Source organism: Suillus plorans (genome assembly GCF_016647745.1).
Source record: "Suillus plorans strain S12 chromosome Unknown HD556scaffold_62, whole genome shotgun sequence".
NCBI classification, from domain to species: domain Eukaryota; kingdom Fungi; phylum Basidiomycota; class Agaricomycetes; order Boletales; family Suillaceae; genus Suillus; species Suillus plorans.
Window position 1 is genome coordinate 238,711 of NW_024537446.1, and position 24,286 is coordinate 262,996.

The window sequence follows — 24,286 nt, forward strand, 5'->3', positions numbered from 1 at the left end:
ATATGAGTGCATTACTGTTTACAAGCACAGACGAAACGCACAGTATCAACAGATCTTGGCTGTTCTACAAAAAATGCCTTGCGTAGCCCCGAATCCTTCGCCCTGTGCAAGGGATCAACATCAAAAGGAAACGTGGGTGTACGGACGTACCAGTAGTTACGATCCGAGTTGCAGTAGTTACAATCCGGCTTGCAGCAGTTATAATGCATTCTGCGATTCGCTGGGTAAGAGCGACTCAAGGATATGGTTTCGAAACTTTAGTGTCGCAGACATAATTTTGAAATTTATGTAGTTCCGTAGACTGGCAGAAACAACCATGAAGGCCGACTAGTAAAGGTGGCATGTTCGTCCTCAGGCCAAGAACCGGTGGCATGCAGGGCCAGCTAGGACAAGAACGGAAAGATATGAAAATTGATCATCAAAGCTACCCCGCCAGTAGTCCTTTGGGGCGGAACGGCGAATGACAAAATACCGCGGACGACAAAGGCCAGAGACTGACTGTAAAGATGAGATTCATTTCGGTGGTGTCATGTTGGACTAACCCCGAGTGATGCTTGAAGCTACTTTTCAAAGTTTAGCCCTGGCCTTGGCCTCCACTCCCACGCGGTTGGCAAGCTCGACCATGAACATCATGTTTTGATCTGTATTGGTTGTAAACAGCCATCAGTGAGGCCAACCGGTCAATGTGGCGAGCCGTGTCTGATAGAAAAGGAAAACGGGAGCACGAGAAAATAAAGCGCATAATCAACAACGCTTCTAGTATAATTAGCGCCCACAACAGTGATAAGGAGGCCGAAGTATTCCACATCGCAACCTTCCATCGGAACCTCGAGAGCCCGAGAAGAACATAGCAAAACCCGCCATCGTTATGAAGCCTTTGCCTCCGAGGGATGTTCAGCCACCGAAGGCCGATCTAATGGTTACGTGCTGCTGACATTGTGACTTGGCCTATGCCTTCATTCCGTCGGAGTCGTGTGCACTTTCTGTTCAATGATACCCTGATGGTAATGACATCAAGCGCAAGATGCAGGCAGACAAATGGAACATACCCTTGTGTGTCGACATCATCAGTGTCTTTCTGGCTTACACAGGAAAAAGTCAAAAAGGTGGGAACAAGCAATCATAATGTGGGTCACACTTTTAAGCTCCCAAGTTCCCAGCACCGCCAAAAAAAAATCCTGTAAAAATCCAGTAGACATCCATCCAGTTAATTTGGCGTTCCCTGCTGTGCAAATATAGCACTTCGGCAGGCCGCCGAGTTGGCACTGCGCGTGAAGAGCGCGACAAACAGTCGATTTGCCTACCGTATGTATCTGATCTGGATATTCCAGAATGAAGTTCCATAGTTCCATGATTATCATAGATGCTCTAGAGATCAACCACTGTCTTGAGCTATCGATCCAAATCCAAAGGTTAAAAATAATCGTATAGTAGAAGAAGAAAAGGTGGAGGTTCGACTGCTTGTTTTGTTACGGATTCGGTCCTAAGTCGACGATGATTGAGCTGTAAAAATATCTTAACGTTACAGATGTAAACTTACAGAATAGTAAGGCTGCGGGAGAAGCATTTCGTGGGATTGGTAGAAGATACACTTAACACTAACCGCCGATGCCTCACATGTTGCATTGCTCAGTCTGATTATGGCAAGTGCACGTCTTACAGTTCTAGAAGATAGTAAATAAACAAATAACGATACTCCAACAACACACTCATCTCAGTGACAGCCATACATGTATCGGAGGTCAGGCCTCCAAGCTTCAGGCCTTCATAACAGAACTCCATGGCTAGCGGTACTATGCATGTGCTAAAGATAAGTGTTGCGTTTATTTCATGTGCCTGATCGTATCTTCAGCTCCTCCGGGGTGGTGGTGTACATATCCCACGAGGGGTCTTGAAACTTGATTTTAGAATTCGACTCTGGAGAACAGAATGCCATTGAACCTGTTCACTAGCCCAGATCAAGCATTACGTGGATCATCCAAAAGCACAACACGAATGACAATTTAACAAAGCGAAAGCTATGTATCGGGGTCCACAATTCGCCCACTAGGGCCCTACTGAAGAATGTAGGTGAATGGCAGCCAACAAAATGTAAAACAGAGAACAAGCAGAAGAATTAACGATACGGTGCATAGATACAACAACCAATAGACCAGTGGTAGTAAGGATGAGTAATGTAGGTGTGGAACCCACGTACTGCCTAGTGATGCGTTGCCTTCACAATGCTGACTACGATGATGATTATGATGATTGCTACCGCGACGCCAATGATCATGCGCATCTAAAGATGGGGTCAGTTTTGAACGTGATGTCGAGCGGCGAGTTCAACGGACCTTCATGTCTTTCCACCTGAGAAATTGAGAGTTCGATAAATCTTGGTCCCACCAAAAAGGAAATATCACACTCACCACATGTTCTGTTGAATATGCTTTAGTATTAAATCAACGTAAAGAAGTCAAGTCAAACTCACCTTCCGTACTCGGTTAGCACCACGACGGAAGCCCTGTGCCGAAACAGCAAGGTTGTCTAGGGAAATAGCTTCGAACTTTGCTCAAATACACCAGAGCGCGAGATCAAGCACCTGTCTTATCCTGTAATGAGTCCAATCTTTCTCCACGTTCTGCGACTTTTGTGATGTTCTCCCTCATAATGCCGACGGTGTCGTCAATTTGTTGCTGGATAGCTGCGGTTTTAGGGTTTCCACCTTGACTTGACCCGCCAGCGGGATTGGATGAGGAGCCATTGCGGGGGAGGTAAGGGTCGTAAGGTTCGGACCTATGATAGTGATAAATACAATTGAACTACGGCGCCTGCGCCATTTCGGAGAACAAACGAACATGACTATAAAAGGACGCTAAAAGGGCTCTGAAACGATGAAGTTCAGTAGTGGAATCAGCAGCGGATTAGTGTGGTCTCTGTAAATGGGACACACGTTGGAAGTGAGATTTGGAGGGCGGAGCTACTTGAAGAGTGACTGGAGTGACTGCGTAGAGGCGTTGCTGAGGCAAGTGGGGAGGCAGCGGTATTCGCACGCACCAGTGACGTGTAACCGCTTTGTGACACTTTCTTGTTTTAGCTTTATACCCCTCTGTGCGCCCTTTCCAACACACCACGAGTACTGGCTTGTCGCGCTTGTGTCAATGATATTTACAGGACAATCAATTCAAGCTCTGGGTACTGGATCATGATATTTGGCCTAATTTAATATACCAATCCTCCAACTTGGTCCTCATGTTCGCAGCTGTAGGACGTAGAAGTGTTATTTCAAAGGCAAGCAGTGCTATACGAGAGAACGAAATTCAGGGCACTCAAGCCCATCTAAGGACGTTTGAACGTTGAACTATGTACTGTGCTCCGAATTTAGACTCGACACCATATTACATATATGAATCGTAAGTCCTGGACAGTGATAATTCGCATCGCAGGCTCGGTCGCCGTCACAACAGAGCCGAGGGCCGAGGCTCTCCAGCTTTGGTTCAGCGACTGCGTGGTTTCCGTAGTCAAGTACCCATAAATTGATATCTTCGGAATTACCAAATTTGGTCACGGCACAAGCCGAAGTTGAATCCCCGCTACCCATCGAATCTACCCCGTCCTCGAAGGCACCACCAAATCAGCAAGCCCCGGCAATTCCGTCAAGGTAAGCACGAATCCATGCCATTTCGCTTCACCAAACACCAGGAATGCATCCGTTCTGTTCATGCGCGAAGTTGGGACGAATTCCAGCCAAAGATAGGCTGTAGGAGTGGTGGATGAATCAGACTGATAACGGATGACGTTTCTGGCTTGTCGCATATTCACATGAGCTTTGGAAAGGATGCAGACTGACTTACTCCCGTCGTGCGCGCTGCTTCTATAGATGGTGCGTCTCTGCTGCATATACACCCATTGCTGAAATCTAAATCGTTCGATGTGATTGAGTAGAAGGTCGAAATCGACGCGTTCTCCGGTTTCCGTGTGTACCCCTCCAAGGGCAAACTCTTTGTCCGTGGAGACTCCAAAGTCAGCTCGTCTCCTCCGCTTTCAAGCTTCCTGCCTGAACGCCCCTTGCAATATAGGTTTTCCGATTCGCTAGTTCCAAGAACTCTTCCCTGTTCCTCCAGCGCAAGAACCCACGTAAGATCGCATGGACACAGGTCTACCGCCGCATGCACAAGAAGGGTATCACTGAGGAAGTCGCTAAGAAGCGTTCCCGCCGGACTGTGAAGCACCAACGTGGTATCGTTGGTGCTGACCTTGCTACTATCGCTGCCAGGCGCAACCAGACCGCTGCTGTCCGCAACCAGCAGAGAATTTCGGCCATTGCAAAGGCCAAGACTGAGAAGAAAGAGAAGGAGTCGAAAAAGGCCAAGGTATGTCCTCGAAAGTTCAAGGGGTACGTACGACTTATGCCGGTGTAGCCTGCACGTGCGCCTGTTGCGAGCGGACCCAGGGTATCGAAGCAGCAAATGAAGGGTGGCAAGGGTGGCCGATGAGCAGTTCTTTTGTTGTTGGCATATGCCTATGTATCGCACATCCTTTTCGTCATGACTTCTCGCGCGCAAAATCTATGCTGCATGCTTCCACATGGTATATCCGCTTCTAATTCTGAGGATGTGACGTAGATCTCGTGCATTTCGATGCTCAATTAGCTCTCGTGGTAGAGCTGTTAATCATAACAAATATGTTGGCAATAAAACCAATAATACAGGTATGTGCAAGGTATCCGTACAAAATGTCCGCAGGAAGATCTAGAATACGGGCAATTGATGACGATGGTATATACTAGTGTAGTCCAATAGATGAGATGGCAAATCAAAGTTTTGGTGCGTTATTGACACGCTCTGGGGCGTATTTCGCCTGTGCGTTCCGTTAGAAAAGGCTATGAGAAGTGCTTGAAAAATACCATTTCGTTCTCCTTCTTGACATAGCCACACTTTTCGTAAAAGGCTGTGGGATGTTACTCAGTATAAGCGAAAGTCCATGGAGCGGAGCAACTCACGAATGTTAGCATCATTACAGTTCAAGATGGACTTATAACAGCCGCTACTCTCACTGATATGCGTGAGAGCCTGGATGAGACGGAGGCCAAGCTTCTTGCCCTGGTAGTTTTTGTCGACGGCGATATCCTCGACGTGGCCGACGCTGCCGAGACCACGGAGGAACTTGCGCTCGATGAAGACTGTGCCAACTCCGATGATCTTGTCGCTCGCCTTGTCGAGGATGACGATGGAGAAGTATGCGCACGGTGTTGCACGCATGGCGTGGAACTGATTGACCCACGCTACCTCGCCGAGGTCGTTGACGACGGATAGACCGGAAAGGACATCGAGATGTCCGCGTTTGTAATCTGTTGACGCAAGCGGACGTATCTATGTTTTGTTTAATGCGAAAAGCAATGTGAGAGTGACGATGGTCGACTTACCTGGAGATCAGAGGGAAGCTGTGCTGAAACTTCAGGTGAAATGAGCTCTTGAGGGAACATAAGGTCTAGGGATGGGAGATCTGCGCGTGGCGTGGACACGGTGTTGATTATTGACATCGTAGTAGTGATAATGAGTTAAGGAGAATATTCAAGTGAGGACTGATTCTGAAGAGAACGGCGATACGATGGCTGATGAGTAGGTTGTTGGTTGAAGGGCATCGTACATATGCCATCAACGCTCTTATATGTACGTTGCCAAACATAGCCACCTGAACCCCTCCCAAGCCATTTAACGACTTAACCGGTTATAACCGGGTCAAGTTATAACTCTTTTAACAGCTTAGTGACTGTAATAAGTACGTGACTAGTGCGCTAGCCTCCGCAAACAACTCGCTTCGTGGTCGTCAACGATGAAATCATTGTTGGATTTCGGCGTCGATTCGGGTACGAATCGGACGCGAATCTGGAGCCTCGAAAACTTGTCAAACACGCCGTAGTCTGGTTTCTGTCGACTTGACATACTTCGCTCAGCAGTGTGCGCTCGCCGCTGGTGCATCTGCGCATACATAGCTAATGGCATATCCAAGACGGCATACAGCTCTTTGCACATCAAAGGTCCTTACGGAGGATGAAAATCGATAGCTTTGTGTTCAAAAATCAAGAAACTAACTCGATCATTGGAACTTAATCCCGTTGTATCATTCAACCTGGAGGAGACAGGTTCTGTGACCCTCCTGTTCAGAGACGAAGATGCTTCGCACCACGCATGCATACGATAGGGCACATTTAGTCTTGAAGATCATGGCGAAAGCAAAACCCACCTCATTCGCACGCGAAATCAAAGTCTGCAGGGCTTTGAAGGCATGCAACGGAGACATGGAGGATGGGATGTCCTCTGGAGTATGGCATGCGCTCTCGCATAGCAGCCAAAAGGCCCCCAAGATCTTGTCAGGACTGTTCAGGAAAGGTACGCTGGCAGATGAACTTGTTGTGAAATTTTCACCGTTTAGATTCTCTTCCTGTCATAGGGCGTACGCTCTGTGAAGAATATACGGCATGGCTAGGCCGACTACCAGGCCCATCAGTCGACGCTACTACGGGTCAATGACTTTCGCCTCGACGACCTGGAAATACTAGGACTCTCCCCGGAACCATACTCTTCACAGCAGCGTAAGAGGCAAAGGCACATTCGGACTTGCTAATGAAGAAGTTCCTGCGAGCAGAGCTCTCAGAGTACGAGTATGAGCCGGGAGAGGACACTCTAGATAAGACCACAAAAGAATGGGTGGTTGAGATGGGCATCGTCGGTTGTCTCGCATGGCTATGGAAGCATGAGAGGGATGTAGTGGACTTCGTTCTGGATGCGTTTCCATTGGGCATGAATCTCAAGTTGTTCGAAGATGAATCCACCGGGAGTACCTGAATTAGGTGTGCATCTTATTCAGCGCTCGAGATCAGTTATTGAAAACACACAGTAGTGCCTATTGCATAATAACTTCACTACTTTGCAAGTTCACCGAGTCGAGTGTCAATCTTTCTTGTCATGGGACACGGGGGCAAGAATTGACCAGAGTTGTCACCACAACGGCTGCGTAATACTGCCCTAGCCATGAGGCACACACGTTCTCCTTCTGCGTGTGAATGTAGACGCATCCAAGAGTACTCCGAACTTGAGGGGGTCTTTATCATGCTGCACGTAGCAGGCCAGTCACCGTTAGCGCTGTCATTTGGGTTGCCTTTCAACAACTGTGAGTTTCATTTTGTTATTCATTGATCACTTGTTTGAAGCTAGCAGCGGAAGGTCAATACCGAGACTATGACCTACTACGAATTTCACGATCTTGAATGCTTCTCGTCTGTGCATGTGATAGATGGATAACCCGTGGTCACTGCTTGAAACGAAATTTGAATTTGAACTCTATCAATCATACATAATAACTTGATAAGGTATAGTGCTATATGCTGTTGGCCCCTGCGCCTTTATGTAAAGTGTTTGATGACAACGCCACATGCGTTCAGCGCTGAGCGCTCATTGCACTCAGTTCTTAGATTCGTTGAACTCTGCACCATGACACGACGTCGCAAGAATACACCGAAACAAAAAGCCAGAACAGAGCTTGCAGGAGAAGCTCAGAAGACAGATGGCCCTCTCAGTCCGCGTGCACCTACGACACAATACCAACATTTCATTCCACGGTTCATATTGCGAAGATTCCAAGTCGGACCGGTGAGGTGCGTTTTCAGAGTCCTCTCGAGCACTCTGCGGGTAGACACTAGACCAGAACACTGAATAATATTCTCTGCAGGTCTAAAACAGAACGACAACAAGAATTTCGACGCACAGGTGTTGATCCTGAATACGTCCACTACTATGATATCGCTACAGGTAGCCTTGACATCCGTCCTATTGGAAAGGTGTACGGCGTACCAAATGTCTACCAGGATGTCCGCGACACCCAGAATATTAACAAAGTAGAGGAGAAATTAGCGGACCTCGAGCGTCATGCGGCCTCCATTATCATGGACTTGCATGAAGCGCTTCCTCAGGGTACTTTCACTCTGAAGCGGAGGTCGCTAGAGCTCCTGAGGAAGTTCCTGTTTATCATGCATTATCGCAATGTATCATATTCTGGAACTTACTTTCAAGCGGATCACCCAGAGAACGCAGGAGGCCGTCAGTGGATTGAGTCCTTCATGAAGGCGAAGGGCATCGATTCCGCTGTCGGGGTATGGCTACACTTCCTCGAATACTACTTGGATTCATCTCATTCAGACATCATGCGAGATGCTGCAAAACTGGTAGAGAAGTACGGTGAAGAAGGTCTTCAAAACATGATGTTTCAATCGCATATCCCACCTCATCTCGAACACTTTCCGGCTTACACTTACCACACTCACGCGAACAACTACTTCTTCAGTATCTGGGAAGCCGCGGAAGGAGAAGAATTTATCCTAACACACAACGCATTTGGCTTGTGGGAAGGCTTGGCAGATGGCTGCCCCGACTTGCACCGCATATTCATAGTTAGCCCTCGCATCGCTCTCATCCTGCGTCATATTGCATTGCGTCCAGAGATGAAAGCATACATAAAGCATGTTTCGCTCGCGAGCTCCTTGCTTGACGTGAATCCAGCACCACCAGCTCCAACTTACGCCAGTGGAAGACATGGTCTACATATCGAGCACGTAAATTTCCAATCTGCGGCGTCGCTTGCACATTACAGATCCTCCCAGACAGGGGCGAACGACAGTTTTTTGTTCAAGATCACAAAACTATCGCGACGCCAGACATTGGAGCTCAATTCCGTTCTATTAGTCAACGTGAAGGAAACGGGCTCTTTGACCTTCCTGTCAAGGGGGAGTATGCTCCGCACCGCGCGTGCGTTCCGGAGTTCACCAGCCAACTTTCTTGCGAGCGAGCTGCTCGTTCCGCTCATCGCGCAATTGGCGGATACCATGGAGACAGAGGTGTTGCCTCCATCTCCCGTGTATTTTGCTGTCTATTGCATCTTCATCGCCTTATTGGTATATCTTGTATATCTTGGTATTGTGAAGTTGGTATCACTAGTCATGTAACGCACAATCTGAACCCTCCCAAGCCATTTAAGCGCCCTTATGTAAAGTGTTCGCCACATGCGTTCAGCGCTGAGCGCTCATTGCACTCAGTTCTTAGATTCGTTGAACTCTGCACCATGACACGACGTCGCAAGAATACACCAAAACAACAAGCCGGAATAGAGCTTACAGGAGAAGCTCAGGAGACAGGCGGCCCTCTGAGTCCGCGTGCACCTATTACGACACAATACCAACATTTCATTCCACGGTTCATATTGCGAAGATTCCAAGTCGGACCAGTGAAGTGTGTTTCCAGAGTCCTCTCGAGCACTCTGCATGTAGACACTGGACGAGAGCACTGAATGATTTTCTCTGCAGGTCTAAAACAGAACGACAACAAGAATTTCGACGCACAGGTGTTGATCCTGAATACGTCCACTACTATGATATCGCTACAGGTAGCCTTGACATTCGTTCTATTGGAAAGGTGTACGGCGTACCGAATATCTACCAGGATGTCCGCAACACCCATGATATCAACAAAGTAGAGGAGAAATTAGCGGAGCTCGAACGTCATGCGGCCTCCATTATCACGGACTTGCATAAAGCGCTCCCTCAGGGTACTTTCACTCTGAAGCGAAGGTCGCTAGAGCTCCTGAGGAAGTTCCTGTTTATCATGCATTATCGCAATGTATCGTGCTCCGACATATACTTTCAAGCGGATCACCCGAATAACGCAAGCAGCCGTCAGTGGATTGAGTCCTTCATGAAGGCGAAGGGTATTGATTCCGCTGTCGGGGTATGGCTACACTTCCTCGAATATTACCTGGATTCATCTCATTCAGACATCATGCGAGATGCTGCAAAAGTCGTAGAGAAGTACGGTGAAGAAGGTCTTCAAGACATGATAGCTGAATCGCATATCCCACCTGATCTCGAACACTTTCCGGCTTATACTTACCACGTTCACGCGAGCTACTACTTCTTCAGTATCTGGGAAGCCGCGGAAGGAGAAGAATTCATCCTAACACAAAACGGATTTGGCTTGTGGGAAGGCTTGGCAGATGGCTACCCCGACTTGCACCGCATATTCATAGTCAGCCCTCGCATTGCTCTCATCCTGTGTAAGAATGTATTACGTCCAGAGATGAAAGCGATAGCATACATAACGCGGGTTTCGCTCAGGAGCTCCTTACTCGACGTGAATCCAGCACCACCAACTCCCATTTACGCCAGTGGACCCATCAGCCGTGCAGATCGGAATTCTGCGATATCACTTGCACGTTACAGATCCTCCCAGACAGGGGCGAACGACAGTTTTGTGTTCAAGATCGCAAAATTATCGCGACGCCAGACATTGGCGCTCAATTCCGTCCTATTAGTCAACGTGAAGCAAACGGGTTCTTTGACCTTCCTGTCAAGGGGGAGTATGCTGCGCACCGCGCGTGCGTTCCGGAGTTTTCCAGCCAATTTCCTTGCGGGCGAGCTGCTTATTCCGCTCATTGCACAATTGACGGATACCACGGAGACAGAAGTGTCGCCTCTTCGCCAGCCACCAGCGGCTGTCCTCGACCAGGACGTTGACGCACCTACACTTGTTGCATCTACACCCACACTTGTTGCACCTACTGCACCTACACCTACACCTACACCTACACTTGTTGCACCTACACTTGTTGATATAGTACTCCATGGGTTAGCATCTCTCGCGTATTTTATCTATTGCATCTTCCTCGTCTTTTTGGTATATCTTGGTATTGTGAAGTTGGCATCACTAGTCACGTAACGCACGAAACATATTCTATGTCTTGTCATCGCACCTCCCTCAGCGCTCAACGTTCAACGTAACCTCAAACGTTCGAACTGCGAAGCCCTGCGATCGAGTAGGACCGGGCATAGTACGAGATTGTGAACGACGCTTGAATATATCTTCTCATCCAAATTTTGTCCGCTCCGGCCCTTCAAAGCTTCATATACATATGCATACATTGTCGTTGCCGTCGAACAAGAATTTGAAAATATTTGTCTATGAATATTTGAGTTTAAAGTCCGACTCACCTTGCAAGCCGAATGTTGCCGTTCGAACAACCATTACTATCTCCATGTCCAAATTTGAAACCCCCTGCGACCAACAGGCACTGGATACTGATCGATCGATCGATATATGATATATGATATCTTATCGATATCGTTGGGCGACTCCGAGTCCGTGCTTGTTCAAACCAACATGGTTAGGCTTATGTTTCTATGACGGTAGCTCACGAACCCTCAAATATGTTCAGTGTGCCATGCATATGGTGCGCTGAACGGATTTGAGGAGTTGCATTTTAGCCTTGTCATGAAAACTAGCAGTGCAGGTCCTTGGTTGTAGGTGAGTCTTGTTGAGAGATAAGTGTAACCGTGACACTGACTCGGACGCTGACAGGTAAATTCTGGATCTGAAATTTAAATTTGACGGCTTAGGGATATCTGTATATGGACGGACAAGTGAAAATCCTTTGCCTCCAGGAACAAGTACTGTTGCCCTGGCCACAAGGTGCGCTACAGGTACTTATACATACGTGCTCAGTCAGTCCCTCTCACCCATACGTTTCAATCTTAAAGAATGTCGCGACGTTGTAGGAATGACCGAACCTCGAAACGGCGAGCCAACACAAAGGTCGCAGGAGTTCAGATCTTTCAGAGGGCAGGTGCCCGACGTGCGCATACATCCCAATACCAACATGTCATTCCACGGTTCATACTACAAAAATTCCAACTCGGAATTCCGAAGTGCGTTTCAGGGTCCAATCGAGCTCTTTGCATAGACTGAAATTTGAATGATTGCTTTGCAGGTCCAGAAAAGAACGAGACAAAGAATTTGAACGCACTCGTGTTGATTCCGAATGCATCCTTTACTATGATGTTGCTACGGGCAGCCTCGATACTCGCCCCATTGGAAAGGTTTACGGTGTATTGGGTATCTATCAGGATGTCCATAATACCAGAAACATCAACGAACTAGAGCATAAGCTAGCGCACCTCGAATCTGAGGCAGCCTCCATCATCAATAATTTGCATGAAGCGCTTCCTTGGGGTGCTCTCGCTTTGAAGTGCAGCTCTCTAGAGCTCCTGCAAAAGTTCCTGTTTCTCATGCATTTTCGCACCAGATCACACTCCAGCCGAGCCTTTGAAGTGGATCGTCCAGAAAACATACAGGCCCATCAGTGGGTTGAACGCATCCTGGAGGCAGATAGCACTCGATCTGCTGACGATATATGGCGGCATACCCTCAGATACTACCTAGATTCCTCGCATTCAGAGCTCATGCGAGATGCTGCATATGCTGTAGAGAGTGGTGAAGAAGACCTTCCGGAGCATATCCCATCTATCGCTTATCGCACTTACTTGGATGACTATTTCCTCAGCATCTGGGAAGCCGCGCAAGGGGAAGAATTTATACTCACGCACAATGCATTCGGTTTATCGGAAGGTTCTGCAACTGGCTGCCCTGCCCTGCACCGCATATTCGTGCTCAGCCCTCGCATTGCTGTTGTCCTATGCAATGTCCGGCTGCGGCCGGAAACAAAAAGGCGCAGAAGGTCAGGTTCACTCGAGAGCTCCTTGCTCGATGTGAATCTAACCCTACCAGTTCCAAACTACACGGCTGAAGAACGTGGCATACAGCTATTTTCACACCAAAGGTCCTCATGGGAGATGAAAATCGATAGTGTTGTGTTCAAAATCACAAAACTAACCCGATCCCAAACATTGGAGCTCAATTCCGTTGTATTATTCAACCTGGAGGAAACAGGCTCTTTGACCTTCCGGTCAGCAACGAAGATGCTTCGCACCGCGCATGCATTTCGGAGTAATTTCCCGTCGAGCCATCTGGTCATTCCGCTCATTGCACATTTGACCACCAGCCTTCAGTCAGAAGAAGTGTCGTCCCTTCATTCATCAGTAACGTCTTCAGCAGCTTCCCCCGACGAGGATTTCGACCCCCTTTCACTCGGCGATTTAGTGCTCTATGTGCTTCTCATGCAGATATGTTCGGGACGCAAGCAGTCCCCTTCGGCATATGATAGGGCACATTTCGTCCTGAAGATCATGGCAAAGGCAAAAGCAAAACCCACCTCATTCGCACGCAAAATCAGCCGAAAAGTCCGCAGGGCTTTCAGGGCATGCAAGGGAGACATGGAAGATGGGATGTCCTTCGCCGAGGGCGTCAATCCCGCCCCTTTACTTTCCTCCATTCCCAGCAAATTGTCTTCTCAACTCTTCGAATTGATGATACCGTACATGCACAAACGGGGTGTCAAGATGTCTGGAGGTGGCGAGACTTTGAAAGTGCTCCAACGTGATGTTGCCGTGGTGAGCTTTCTGCAACATGCGTCATGCAACCCTGGAGTGTGGCATGCGCTCTCGCATAGCAGTTCGGAGGCACCCGAGATCTTGTCAAGACTGTTCAAGAAGGGCACGCCGGCAGATGAATTCATTGCGAAATTTTCACCGTCAAAATTCTCTTCCCACTATAACAGGGCGTACTCTCTGCGAAAAGTATATGGCATGGCCGGGCCCACTACCAGTCCCATCAGTCAACGTTACTACGGGTTGACGGCTTTCATAATCGAATACTTTGATCACCTGGCAGTGCTAGGATTTCCGCCAGAACCGTACTTTTCGCAGTCATGCAAGAGGTCTAATGCACAGCTCGTTCACATCATGCCAAGGGCGCATTCGGACTTGCTGATGAAATGGATGAAGAAGTTCCTGCGAGCAGAGCTTGAGGAGTACGAGTACGAGTTGGGAGAGGACACTCTGGATGAGACCACTAAAGAATGGGTGGATGAGATGGCCATCGTTGGTTGTCTCGCATGGCTGGGGAAGCACAGGAGGAATATGGTGGATTTCATTCTGGATGGGTTTCCGTTGGGCATGAATCTCGAGTTGTTCGAAGGTGAAAGCCACTGGGAGTACCTGAATTAGGTATGCATTTCATACAGCGTTCGAGACCAGTTATTGAAAAATACACAGTAGTACCTATTGCTTTGCAATTTTACTGTGTCGAATGTCGATGTTTCTTGTCATGTGGTGTACATGAGGGCAAGAATTGACCAGAGTTGTCACTGCAACGGCTTACGGAATTCCTAGGCGGTGCATAACACTGCCCTAGCCACGAGGCACACACGATGTCCTTCCGCACACGAATGTAAACTAGACCTGAAGCTTGGCGTGTTCAAGACTACTCCATCAGTATTTGTACTCTTCTTCCAGATGAGTAATTTCCTCTACTGTAAGCTTCACGTCGATTCCAGCTTCGGTTTAGCCTCAGTGGAAATTGACGGTCCAATTTGCAGCCTTGATAGCCTCAGGTTTCAAAGCGCCTTTTCCTTAAACAGGTGCCACTCATCGACAACACACGCCGCTCGGTTAGTCAGCTAAACCAAACGACCTGGAGCTCGCGGCTGCTGGGAAATACACGACCGCTTAGCTATTGAAAATCACTCACAATTTGAAACCATAGCCGGAATAGTGTATTCCACGAATACATTTTTACTAGCTACAAGCACATCGACGCCACATTCGGCTTTTTTCTTCTTCGTATGCGACTTGTGGGCCATGGCACAATTGTATACTTCCACATCCATCCTTCGTATGCGACTCCTGGGCCATCGAACAATCGTATACTTCCACATCCATCCCATCCTCATTGTTCACAGGTAATTTCTCGTGTGCCACAATATATTGTCTACTGTTCCTTGGCTCATACTCGAGCCATTCCTCCATTCTACAGTTCCAGACTTCGGTTTCTCATATATAACCTGCATGGGCTCCCTGATACCGACATCAAACCTTTCCCATCTGCCCAAATCAAACCTTCCTCATCTACCTTAATCAGATATGTCCTTTCGTCCTCACTACACACTTAGCTTTCCAAAGCTGCCTTTGGAAGATATCGAGGCTGTCTTCGCTAACTCCCTGTCCTGGATTGCAGGATATGACATCGAAAAACACGTAAGCACGTTGCGCGTTTTTACTGATCTTCAAACTGACCTTGGTGTCCAGGCATGGGTTAAATCCAAGGATTACAACGAATCTGCTTACGATCAAGATGCGTGGAGCAAGCTAGTCAAGGACCAACAGACTAAGGTACGGGCGGGAGTGACTTTGCGATCATTGTCTCGCAAGCTAATGCGTTTGTCGCAGGATCTCATCCAGTCTACATTGGATGCCATTGAATGTTCTCCTGGGAGTTCAAAAGTTCGGCAAGGCATGGTGTGTTTTGAAACGACATTCCTGCATCACTCTTGTTTACCTTTACCATTTTTAGAATATCCTGCTGAAAGGAGAACCAGGAACTGGCAAAAAGACGGTTGCTCATGCGGTTTGCAACAGACTCAAGCGTCCAATGCTCATCATTGGGGCCCATGATATCCCACCCCTTGCTGATGTGAAGCCTTGGGCCGCTAAACTAGCATCGGTATGTACTATTCATGGGCCGTGATACGTCTCTGACACGACATGGTGCTTGCTTAGCTTGCGATCAAGTGGAACTCGTTGTTGGTCGTAGATCATGAATATGTACGTATTCCCTTTCAAAGTGTTTGTCAGATCCTTTCTAAACACACGGCCCTACAGTATTTCGGGGATATTCAAGTATGCTGTTGATTATTGTACGTTAATGCTGTACTAGTATAGCTAATTCTTCGTCAGGAACACCTCAAAATGATGGTTCGCGAATTTCAATCGCACGAATGTATCTGTCTGTGGGCCTCCGTGATGTCGCCCGCTATACGTAGCCCGTTCGCAGCCAGTATGTACCACAGCTATCTGACCCGACCATATCACTAACGTTTCCCTGTTGCAGCTATTGAATTCCCCGATCTTGATCAGCCAGCCCGTCGCCAACGTTGGCTACTAGTTTTTGGCCGAGGTGACCTGGCGGAAACTATCTCTAGAGGCGAGCATGCATCGGCCCCTACCGTAAAGAGGGACCGGAAGGCGGAGGCCTTCCTTCGGGATATTGAGAAAATCTCTTCTCGGTACGAACTCGATGGTAATGTCATGTCTGACACTGAATGACCTGACGCAAGTGCTAATGTAGTGCTAATAGGAGTCCAGATTGAAAATTGCTTGGCTTCCGTACGAGCTATAACTGGGTAAGTTGGTTGGTATTATAAAAGCTTTTCCTGACAACTAATCAGTGTTACACAGGAGGCAAAATATAACCCCTCGGGACATGAAGAAGTATCTCAAGGTGGCAGTTATCATCTTACCACATGAAGGACACGGTAAACACATTCAATGTGCCTGTTTGAAATATGTGCTTGCTGGCTTATACTCCATATATAAGAAGTACTGAAGCGCCAGTGGAGCTCAAGTAGCACGCGCACATGGTAGTCACACGAATTTCGAAATCGCCACATCCTTACATTATGTAGAATAGTCACTTTGTTTTGTCTAACCGATTCTCAGCCCCAATGGAAACCCACTGTTCTGAGAATGACTGAAGTTGTGCCAGATCGTGCGTACACACTTGTACGGGCACCAACCACTGGTCCTTCTTTTTGTGATGCAATCATTCATACGATTGCTTGGGAAAATGAGCGCGCGAGAGCCAAGTCGAGTGGCAATGCACTCCTTCAGTTCCTTGATCAGCAAGCCGTCCTCGACTCGTCTTCTCGCGGCTCGCCTCATTCAACGTTCCATCCTAAATCACAGATGATCCACTCAAGATGATTACAAGGTGCGTGAAACACGTTCGTACATACATAGATTAATGACGTGAAGCATACTTAATGAATGCTGACGAAGCTTGCCTTTCACTTTTGTTCAACGAGGCGGACATACGGATACGAATCTGAATTTCTTTGAAATTGTTACTGAAGCACTACTGGGCGATACATGTCAGCATTGTGATATGAAGGCTACGATTCTTAGCTGACACCCAGCGCCTCTGTAGATTCTGTGGTATTTGAAGGAGTCCAGGGTGCTAACTTGTCTGGGAATCGCACACCAGAGATAAAACGGCTTGTTGACGTAGTTCCAAACGGTGATAGCGACTCACTCAAGAACGGATATGCAGGCACTGGCACTAGCGACAAGGCAGGAGTCGAGCATGTGCTGCTAGACGTCAGGTTGTGGACGTGATGGTGAGTTTGAGACAGGAAGAAGCGAATTTTTCAATGTAGCTGGCTTCCGGGACGCAGCAGAACTTGGAAAACGATCACGTGGATGTGGCCAAGATGTCTTCAAAATGATATCGACGTTGGAGAGAGCTTCCTTTTCTATCATATGACCATAGATTTGGCAAACCAGCGCATTGACCGTGACTGGCTGCCCCGAGCCAGTTTATGCATGGACTGCGTTATGCCCACTTCATTGCGAAAGTTCATGGACGGTTAGATGTTGTCTTAGTCTTTAGCATATTAAGCCAACCTACTTTCTCCCAAGCATGATACGTATCATTCCTAGTACCTAACGCCCAACTCTTCCATATAGAGCTGAAGCTGAAGTTTCGTCTCACCTCCTTCGCATATGACAATCTCTTGCCAGCCGAGTCGTCGTCAGAATCCTCATCAGTACGAAATTGACACAGCCTAAAGTCGATGAGCACCACTCATCTAGGGTGACTGCTAGATACAACAACGCTTTACGAGTTCCTGGTATGCTGAACTAGGGACTGAATGAGGGTCTTGGATGGTTGCGAGGTTCTCTCCTGGGCCCTGGGATGTATTCTATGAAAAGCACCCTGGGAGATATGGCGCGACCTTCACCGTGACCTAAAGCGACCCGACCTGAACCATAGAGCCAGGGAATGGTAGAACCTCGAAGGTGCCAAAGGCGTCTGTAGGCTTCGGCTTCACATGCAGAAGAAGACTCATACTTGTGATAGCAGATTCTTCGCACAACGAGCCTTTCTCTCTCCCATTGAGGGATACTAAAGTCATCACCCAGTGCAAATGCACGACGGTCGGCCGCAGCCTTTTCTTTGGCTGCGGACCAGGGGATGGGAGATCGTCTCGAGAATGTATTTTTGCGCTCGTAGTTAAACCGAGGATCAAATGTTTTAGCTATTAGTAGATTGGGGAGATCGGCTCCGACAGGGACATCCTTGATTTCGACAAGGACCTGGCATTGTGAAAGTAAATGCCTCCAAATGAGAGCAGCACACACGAATTCGAACAAGGATTTCTCATCGTTGAAAAGAGATACCTGCTGTTGGAGGCGACTTCCTTGTGTGTAAGGTTCTTAGGAGCTTCCAAATGTGAAATCGCGGAGTTCGAACTTCACTTACCTTACCAAAGGAACCCGCTGCTGCCCGCACCACTAAGCGGCAGCTAGCGTTGCCTCAGTTTTGCTCATAATTGGTTCACCCACTTGCTCGTCTTGCATAGCACTCTCGCTCGCTCATTTTTGCCCTCACTTCCACTCCCAGATTTATTATTACCATCCATCACATTGTAATACTCGCTTCATCATATTCACACATCAACATTCCTTCGCTATTAATACATTTAGATGGACTTGATGTCGAAATGTGTTATTGTGCTTTATCATTTTGCATTAAGTGTCCCAAAAATTCAAAGTACACATGGCTAATTTCAATCAAAATCTTGCCTGAGGCAAAACTCTCAAACCGCTGGAGTGTTAGGAGGGAGTCGACTGCAATCGATCTCGCATGATTTCAGGCCAGTACTATTAATGACGTTAGTATTAATTTCGTCAACTAATCTGTCACAACCTCAGCCATTCTGGGGAGAGTGGGGGTTCCCACTGGGGTTCAGCGCTCAGCGCTTGGTTCTTAGATTCGTTGAACTCTACAAAATGACACGGCAACGTCGCAGGAATACACCAAAACAACAAACCAGAGCAGAGCTTACAGGAGAAGCTCAGAAGACAGACAGCTCTCCGAGTCCGCGTGCACCTATGACACAATACCAACATTTCATTCCACGGTTCATATTGCGAAGATTCCAAGTCGGACCTGTGAAGTGCGTTTTCAGAGTCCTCTCGAGCACTCTGAGTGTAGACACCAGACCAGAACACTGAATAATATTCTTTGCAGATCCAAAACAGAACGACGAAAAGAATTTCGACGCACCGGCGTTGAGCCTGAATACGTCCACTACTATGACGTTGCTACAAGTAGTCTTGACGTTCGTCCTATTGGAAAGGTTTATGGCGTACAGAATATCTACCAGGACGTCCGCAGCACTGATGATATCAACGAACTAGAGAAGAAATTAGCGGTCCTCGAACGTCATGCAGCCTGCATTATCAAGGACTTGCATCAAGCGCTTTCTCAGGGTACTTTGACTCTGAAGCGGAGGCTGCTAGAGGACCTGCGGAAGTTCCTATTCATCATGCATTATCGCAATGCAGCGTGCTCCGACATATACTTTCAAGCGGATCACCCGCAGAACACAAGCAGCCGTCAGTGGATTGAATCCGTCATGAAGGCGAAGGGTCTTCATTCTGCTGCCGAGACATGGCTACACTTCCTCAGATACTACCTGGATACATCTCATTCAGACATCATGCGAGATGCTGCAGAACTTGTAGAGAAGTATGGTGAAGAAGGTCTTCAAAACATGATAACTGAATCACATATCCCACCTGATCTCGAACACTTCCCAGCTTACACTTACTACGTTCAGGCGAATGGCTACTTCTTCAGTATCTGGGAAGCCGCAGAGGGAGAAGAATTTATCATTACATCCCACGCATTTGGTCTGTGGGAAGGTTTGGGATATGGTTGCCCTGGCCTGCACCGCATATTCGTAGTCAGCCCTCGCATTGCTATCGTCCTGCGTCATGTGCTATCGCGTCCAGAGTTGAAAGAACACACGAAGCCTGGTGCGTTCGTGAGCTGCTTGCTCGACGTGAATCCAGCACCACCAACTCCAATTTACACCCGTGGAGAACACGGTACACATATCGACCACATAAATTTCCAATCTGCGATGGCACTTGCACGTTACAGATCCTCCCAGAAAGGGGAGGATGACAGTTTTGTGTTCAAGATCACAAAGCTGTCGCGACCCCAGACATTGAACTTCAATTCCGTTCTATTAGTGAATGTGACGGAGACAGGCTCTTTGACCTTCCTGTCAAAGGAGAGCATGCTCCGTGCCGCGCGTGCGTTCCTGAGTTGGCCGGTCTATGGGCTGCTCGTTCCGCTCATCGCCCGATTAACGGATCCCACGGAGTCAGAAGTGTCGGCTCCTCGCCCACCATCACAGTCGCCAGTGGTTGTCCCCGATCAGGACGTGGATGCACTTACACTCGTTGATGTAGGGCTCTATGTGCTTCTAATGCAGATATGCACGGGTATCAGGCAGTTCGAAACGGCATACGACAGGGCACATCTAGTCTTCAGAATCATGGAGAAAGCAAAACCCACGTCATTCGCAGACGAAATCAGCCGAGAAGTCAAGAAGGCTTTTAAGGTCTGCAAAGATTCGGAGGATGAAATGCCTGTTGGAGAGGGCATCAGTTTCGCTCCCTTGCTCTCTTCAATTTCCAATGAGTTGTCTTCTCAACTCTTCCGATTCATGGTACCTTGCATGAGCAGACTGGGCGCAGTGATGTCTGGAGGTGAAGGAATTATGGAAGAGCTCCAAGATGAAGTCACGGTAGTGTGCTTTCTTGCATGTGCGTCGAGCAGCCCAGCAGTGTGGCATGCACTCTCGTGTATCAGCCCACAGGCCCCTGAAATCTTGTCAAAACTGTTCAAGGAAGGCACTCCAGGAGATGCATTTACTGCTAGCTTCACGCGGTTTGTGTACCGCCAGCGGGCTTCGCCATCATCTTTCTCTTCCGGGTTCCACCTGGCATATTCGTTACGAGCAATGTGCGCAATGTCTGGGCCAACCACCAATACCGTCAGTCGGAGCTACTACCAGTTAACGGCCTCTATAATACAATGTCTCGGTCGCACAATGCTGGGACCCCTGCCGGAGCCATATGCTTCACAGCCGCGCGAGAGGCCCAAGGCTCGGCTTGTCTACAAAATCCCAGAAGAACATTCAGACTTACTTTTTTCGAATATGAAGATGATACTGCGGCATTCGCTCCCGGGGTATGTGCCGTCGCCAGGAGGGAACACTCCAGCACAGACCCTCATGAGGTGGATAGATGAGATGGCCATCGTCGGTGGTCTTGTGTGGTTGGGGAAGCACAGGAGGAATTGTTTAGACTTCACTCTGGATGGGTTTCCGCAGGGTATGAATTTCAAGCTGTTTGAAGATGAAGAAGCCACTGGGAGTACCTAGATCAACTTGTTCGAATTGATCTTCTATATAAAGTTTTCAAGATCACTTACTGAGACGCATCAGTTGTACATATATTTTTGTGAATAGAATGAGGATTCATTGGATTCTACTTGCATGCGAGAGATACGCGACTACTATTGACTAAGGCTGTCTGTTCAGAACGCAATACTTATGTGGCTGTGGCATGGAAGTGCTTCCCCAGCTGTGCTTTTCCAGTATTTGAACGGTTGCTCACCATTTAATACTTTACCGGACAATCCAAAGGATGGACATTATCCCTAGAGGGTCTGTCGCCATTTGCAAACGATAATACATAGATTATATGCGTCAGCCTGCGGTTACATTTCAATACCCATGGTAAGGCAGTAATGAAACAAACACCATATATATGTAAAGCTTTGAAGATCTCGCGTTAACCCCATATTCTAGGGATGCTCATGATTTTTCAGCAAACCATCTGCATCTGCATCAGGGACACCTCGGATTGAACGTTCACGAAGAAAGTGACGCAAACTCACACGAGCAAGCACCGCAAAGCTATTTCATTTGTTTCCTCCGATGGCGAGGTCCTGTCAATTTCTGTGCGAGCCTGGTTGATCACACGTTATAAGTCCTCTTCATACCCTTGCGTCTCTGCAGTCAACTTTCCTGCAATTCGCAAGATTGGTTATTGGCTCGCCCACCCAGAGGGCACTGACTCCGATCCTCGAGTTGGTCGGATGTACACTTCGTGCTGCCTGATATTCTCGTTCAGTTCCTTGTGGATTGTATCACTCACTGGGTTCGAATATTTAGTGTTGATTCGCCAAAGCAAGAATTTGGGAAGGATGAAACAAGCCTTGTGGCGAGGAGTTGGATAGATGGATGGATTGTCTGAGAGACCTGAGGTCTTCACGTTCGTTGAGGGATTCAATGTGTCTGGGAGAGAGGAAGACGGAAGAAACATACGGCTATCAGCTCTCCCGAACGATGGAGTAGGATTGACGGTCTATTAGTTGAGGATGCGAATGGATTTGGCTTCGAGCTAAGCTGTTCGGCTGTGAGCCTGCATTTAGTATGTATCTTGAGAAGGCCAGACTGCTCACTGCGGCAGGCTCCTTTTTGAGCTTAATTCAACCTGCGTGAACTTCTAAGAGCTAGTTCGGTAACCCAAGGTAAAGTAAATTTGCCAACTTCAAGGATGATGTAAGGCCGGCACAGTAGCTTCCGGTTTGGAGACCGACATCGGAGCTTGAACTTCCTTTGATCCATGTCTAGCTATCACACACCCCAGCATACGACTCAAGATCTATGCAATCGGAACAACATCTGGGCTAGTGTCATATCGATAGTGTTATCAGCTCAAGTCCACATCCTCTCCATGGCTCAGGAGTCATCTCATACTACTACAGAGAGGGCTGTTTGGACCGACACAGAGGTTGATCAGTTTCTCCTCTACCTATCCAACAATCGGGACAAGATCGGTGATGCTGGCAACTTCAAAGATGCGACGTACAATGGCGCTGCAGAGGCTATTGCTGAGTACCTGGAGCATGGTCCAGCAAAGAGTGGGGCAATGTGTAAGACAAAATGGGCGTCAGTAAGTCATATCAATATATCATTTTATAGACTTGATAAGAGATCGTGTAGTTAAAGCAGACTTTCAACGCTATTCAGAAGTACCGCCAGCAGTCTGGTGTCCACTGGGACAATATTAGAGGGGCAAATGTCGAGGGCGAGGCTTCAACCTCAGTATGGAATGAATATGTTTCCAAGAAGGTACGTCAAGTTCGCTAATGCTATTTCATGCGTCTCACTGTTTGATAATAGGGAAATTCAGTCATGCGCCCTTTTCGTGCATCAGGATGGAGACACTACGAGCAAATGGACGGCATAATACCACGAGGCAGTGGCGCCCGAGGGCGCACAGGGTACCAACCCAATATAGCTCTCCCCCCTCCCTTAAGCTCAAGCTCCAGTCCTAGCGTACCCGCAGGTGAACACAATACCATGATTGGTCCCGTTATTGCCACGTCTAGTGCTGGTGTTGCTGGTCCTAGCACCGCCCCTGCAGCAGCTGCCCTCACTTCTACACCTGCTTCTCCATCCTTCATGCCTCCTCCTACTTCTCCGTCCTTCATGCCTCCTCCTGCTTCTCCATCCTTCATGCCTCCTCCTGCTTCTCCGTCCTTCATGCCTCCTCCTGGCAAACGTTCTCACACTGACATGGAGCTGACCGCCTCATCTGCATCTACCTCAGTTTCTCAAATGCAAATGCCGCCTCCCTCCGAGTCGAGCTCTATCAAAAGAGCGAAGACAGTATCAGGCCGCGCATCAGGCCGCGCATCAGGCCGTGGATCAGGAGGCCATGCACAGACTCCGTTGGACACCAAGATATCGAAGGCCACCACAGCTGTAGCCGTGATGGGATTCCAGAGCTCTGTCAATCGCTTGACAGATGTAATTGCTGAGCGCATGGTCTATCCTGAGGATCGGGTAATGGACCAGCGCTCGAGGGCCATGCAGATGTTGCAGGTTGAGGATGCAGAGCTGCCGTTCGCAGAGCGGCTTATAATACAACAGGTTTTTTCTATGGACCCTGCAGCTACTGACATATACACACAGACCGCTGACAAGGAGATGCGCCGTGCTTTTATTCTTTCCACAGCCCAGCGGTTGGGACTTCAACTTCCTGCGCCTGGTAGTTAGTATACTCATGTAAAATGCGCTATTGACACAACATATGATGATAATGCAGTAGTTGAAGCATGGTAATGCAAACATCTTGTGCTTTGATGGCGGCGGATACATGAGAGTCGTGCTACAGTGCTACGTATCATTGTCAGAATCTTCAAAGGAGTCATCTAGCAGGCCCCGCTGCTGCAAAACGGTCTGATAATCTTCCCACATGGAGCGCGCAATACGATTGCGCACTTCCTTCATGCCTCCCGCTCCGTCAAACACCTCCTCATCATCGGGGATCCCTTGGTGCTCCGGGTTGTCGTAATCGAAGTGTTCGTCGTCGTCGTCCGGGAGCACGTTGTCGTCAGGGTTGTGAGTTGATATGAAATTGTGAATCGCGCATAGC

The 24,286-nt window shown here is 48.1% G+C and overlaps 8 protein-coding genes across 8 annotated transcripts; 5 read left to right on the forward strand and 3 right to left on the reverse strand.

The window, feature by feature from the left end:
• Positions 1–2,200: 2,200 nt before the first annotated feature.
• Positions 2,201–2,819, reverse strand: HD556DRAFT_1447358 (synaptobrevin-like protein; the record flags this gene model as incomplete). Its single annotated transcript, XM_041307259.1, has 6 exons — positions 2,201–2,281; positions 2,334–2,349; positions 2,409–2,416; positions 2,471–2,526; positions 2,582–2,775; positions 2,806–2,819. The coding sequence occupies 6 exons, from the start codon at positions 2,817–2,819 to the stop codon at positions 2,201–2,203; spliced, it is 369 nt and encodes a 122-aa protein (XP_041156213.1).
• Positions 2,820–3,556: 737 nt separating this feature from the next.
• HD556DRAFT_831769 (60S ribosomal protein L24) lies at positions 3,557–4,709 on the forward strand. The gene is made up of 5 exons (XM_041311765.1): positions 3,557–3,640; positions 3,860–3,862; positions 3,925–4,002; positions 4,059–4,352; positions 4,401–4,709. The coding sequence occupies exons 2-5, from the start codon at positions 3,860–3,862 to the stop codon at positions 4,473–4,475; spliced, it is 450 nt and encodes a 149-aa protein (XP_041156214.1). The 5' UTR covers positions 3,557–3,640; the 3' UTR covers positions 4,476–4,709.
• An 85-nt stretch (positions 4,710–4,794) lies between these two features.
• Positions 4,795–5,521, reverse strand: HD556DRAFT_1244396 (acyl-CoA N-acyltransferase; the record flags this gene model as incomplete). The annotated part of the gene is made up of 4 exons (XM_041298447.1): positions 4,795–4,839; positions 4,886–4,929; positions 4,982–5,351; positions 5,405–5,521. The coding sequence occupies 4 exons, from the start codon at positions 5,519–5,521 to the stop codon at positions 4,795–4,797; spliced, it is 576 nt and encodes a 191-aa protein (XP_041156215.1).
• Positions 5,522–7,445: 1,924 nt separating this feature from the next.
• HD556DRAFT_1400521 (uncharacterized protein) lies at positions 7,446–10,953 on the forward strand. Its single transcript, XM_041303811.1, has 3 exons — positions 7,446–7,635; positions 7,687–7,688; positions 9,339–10,953. The coding sequence occupies exons 1-3, from the start codon at positions 7,473–7,475 to the stop codon at positions 10,743–10,745; spliced, it is 1,572 nt and encodes a 523-aa protein (XP_041156216.1). The 5' UTR covers positions 7,446–7,472; the 3' UTR covers positions 10,746–10,953.
• A 611-nt stretch (positions 10,954–11,564) lies between these two features.
• Positions 11,565–13,927, forward strand: HD556DRAFT_1447363 (uncharacterized protein; the record flags this gene model as incomplete). The annotated part of the gene is made up of 2 exons (XM_041307260.1): positions 11,565–11,731; positions 11,794–13,927. The coding sequence occupies 2 exons, from the start codon at positions 11,565–11,567 to the stop codon at positions 13,925–13,927; spliced, it is 2,301 nt and encodes a 766-aa protein (XP_041156217.1).
• A 513-nt stretch (positions 13,928–14,440) lies between these two features.
• Positions 14,441–16,225, forward strand: HD556DRAFT_1495662 (uncharacterized protein; the record flags this gene model as incomplete). Its single annotated transcript, XM_041308872.1, has 10 exons — positions 14,441–14,956; positions 15,008–15,091; positions 15,149–15,217; positions 15,273–15,422; positions 15,479–15,523; positions 15,581–15,598; positions 15,656–15,755; positions 15,810–15,998; positions 16,056–16,101; positions 16,147–16,225. The coding sequence occupies exons 1-10, from the start codon at positions 14,843–14,845 to the stop codon at positions 16,223–16,225; spliced, it is 894 nt and encodes a 297-aa protein (XP_041156218.1). The 5' UTR covers positions 14,441–14,842.
• Positions 16,226–17,724: 1,499 nt separating this feature from the next.
• HD556DRAFT_1311651 (uncharacterized protein) lies at positions 17,725–18,399 on the reverse strand (the record flags this gene model as incomplete). The annotated part of the gene is made up of 4 exons (XM_041300556.1): positions 17,725–17,802; positions 17,852–18,073; positions 18,240–18,282; positions 18,323–18,399. 4 exons carry the CDS (start codon positions 18,397–18,399, stop codon positions 17,725–17,727), a joined length of 420 nt encoding a protein of 139 aa, XP_041156219.1.
• A 472-nt stretch (positions 18,400–18,871) lies between these two features.
• HD556DRAFT_1244344 (uncharacterized protein) lies at positions 18,872–20,106 on the forward strand (the record flags this gene model as incomplete). The annotated part of the gene is made up of 2 exons (XM_041298439.1): positions 18,872–18,936; positions 19,011–20,106. Coding segments are annotated over 2 exons (1,161 nt in total), but the record flags the coding sequence as incomplete, so codon positions are not given.
• Positions 20,107–24,286: the final 4,180 nt, after the last annotated feature.

What these genes read in the sequence shown, in the direction of transcription:
- HD556DRAFT_831769 (XM_041311765.1), top strand. An exon ending in TTGTCCGTGGAGACTCCAAA is followed by an intron (nt 4,003 to 4,058) that starts GTCAGCTCGTCT and finishes CTTGCAATATAG; the next exon opens with GTTTTCCGATTCGCTAGTTC. An exon ending in AGGAGTCGAAAAAGGCCAAG is followed by an intron (nt 4,353 to 4,400) that starts GTATGTCCTCGA and finishes ATGCCGGTGTAG; the next exon opens with CCTGCACGTGCGCCTGTTGC.
- HD556DRAFT_1400521 (XM_041303811.1), top strand. Translation starts at nt 7,473, where the DNA reads ATGACACGACGTCGCAAGAATACACCGAAACAAAAAGCCAGAACAGAG.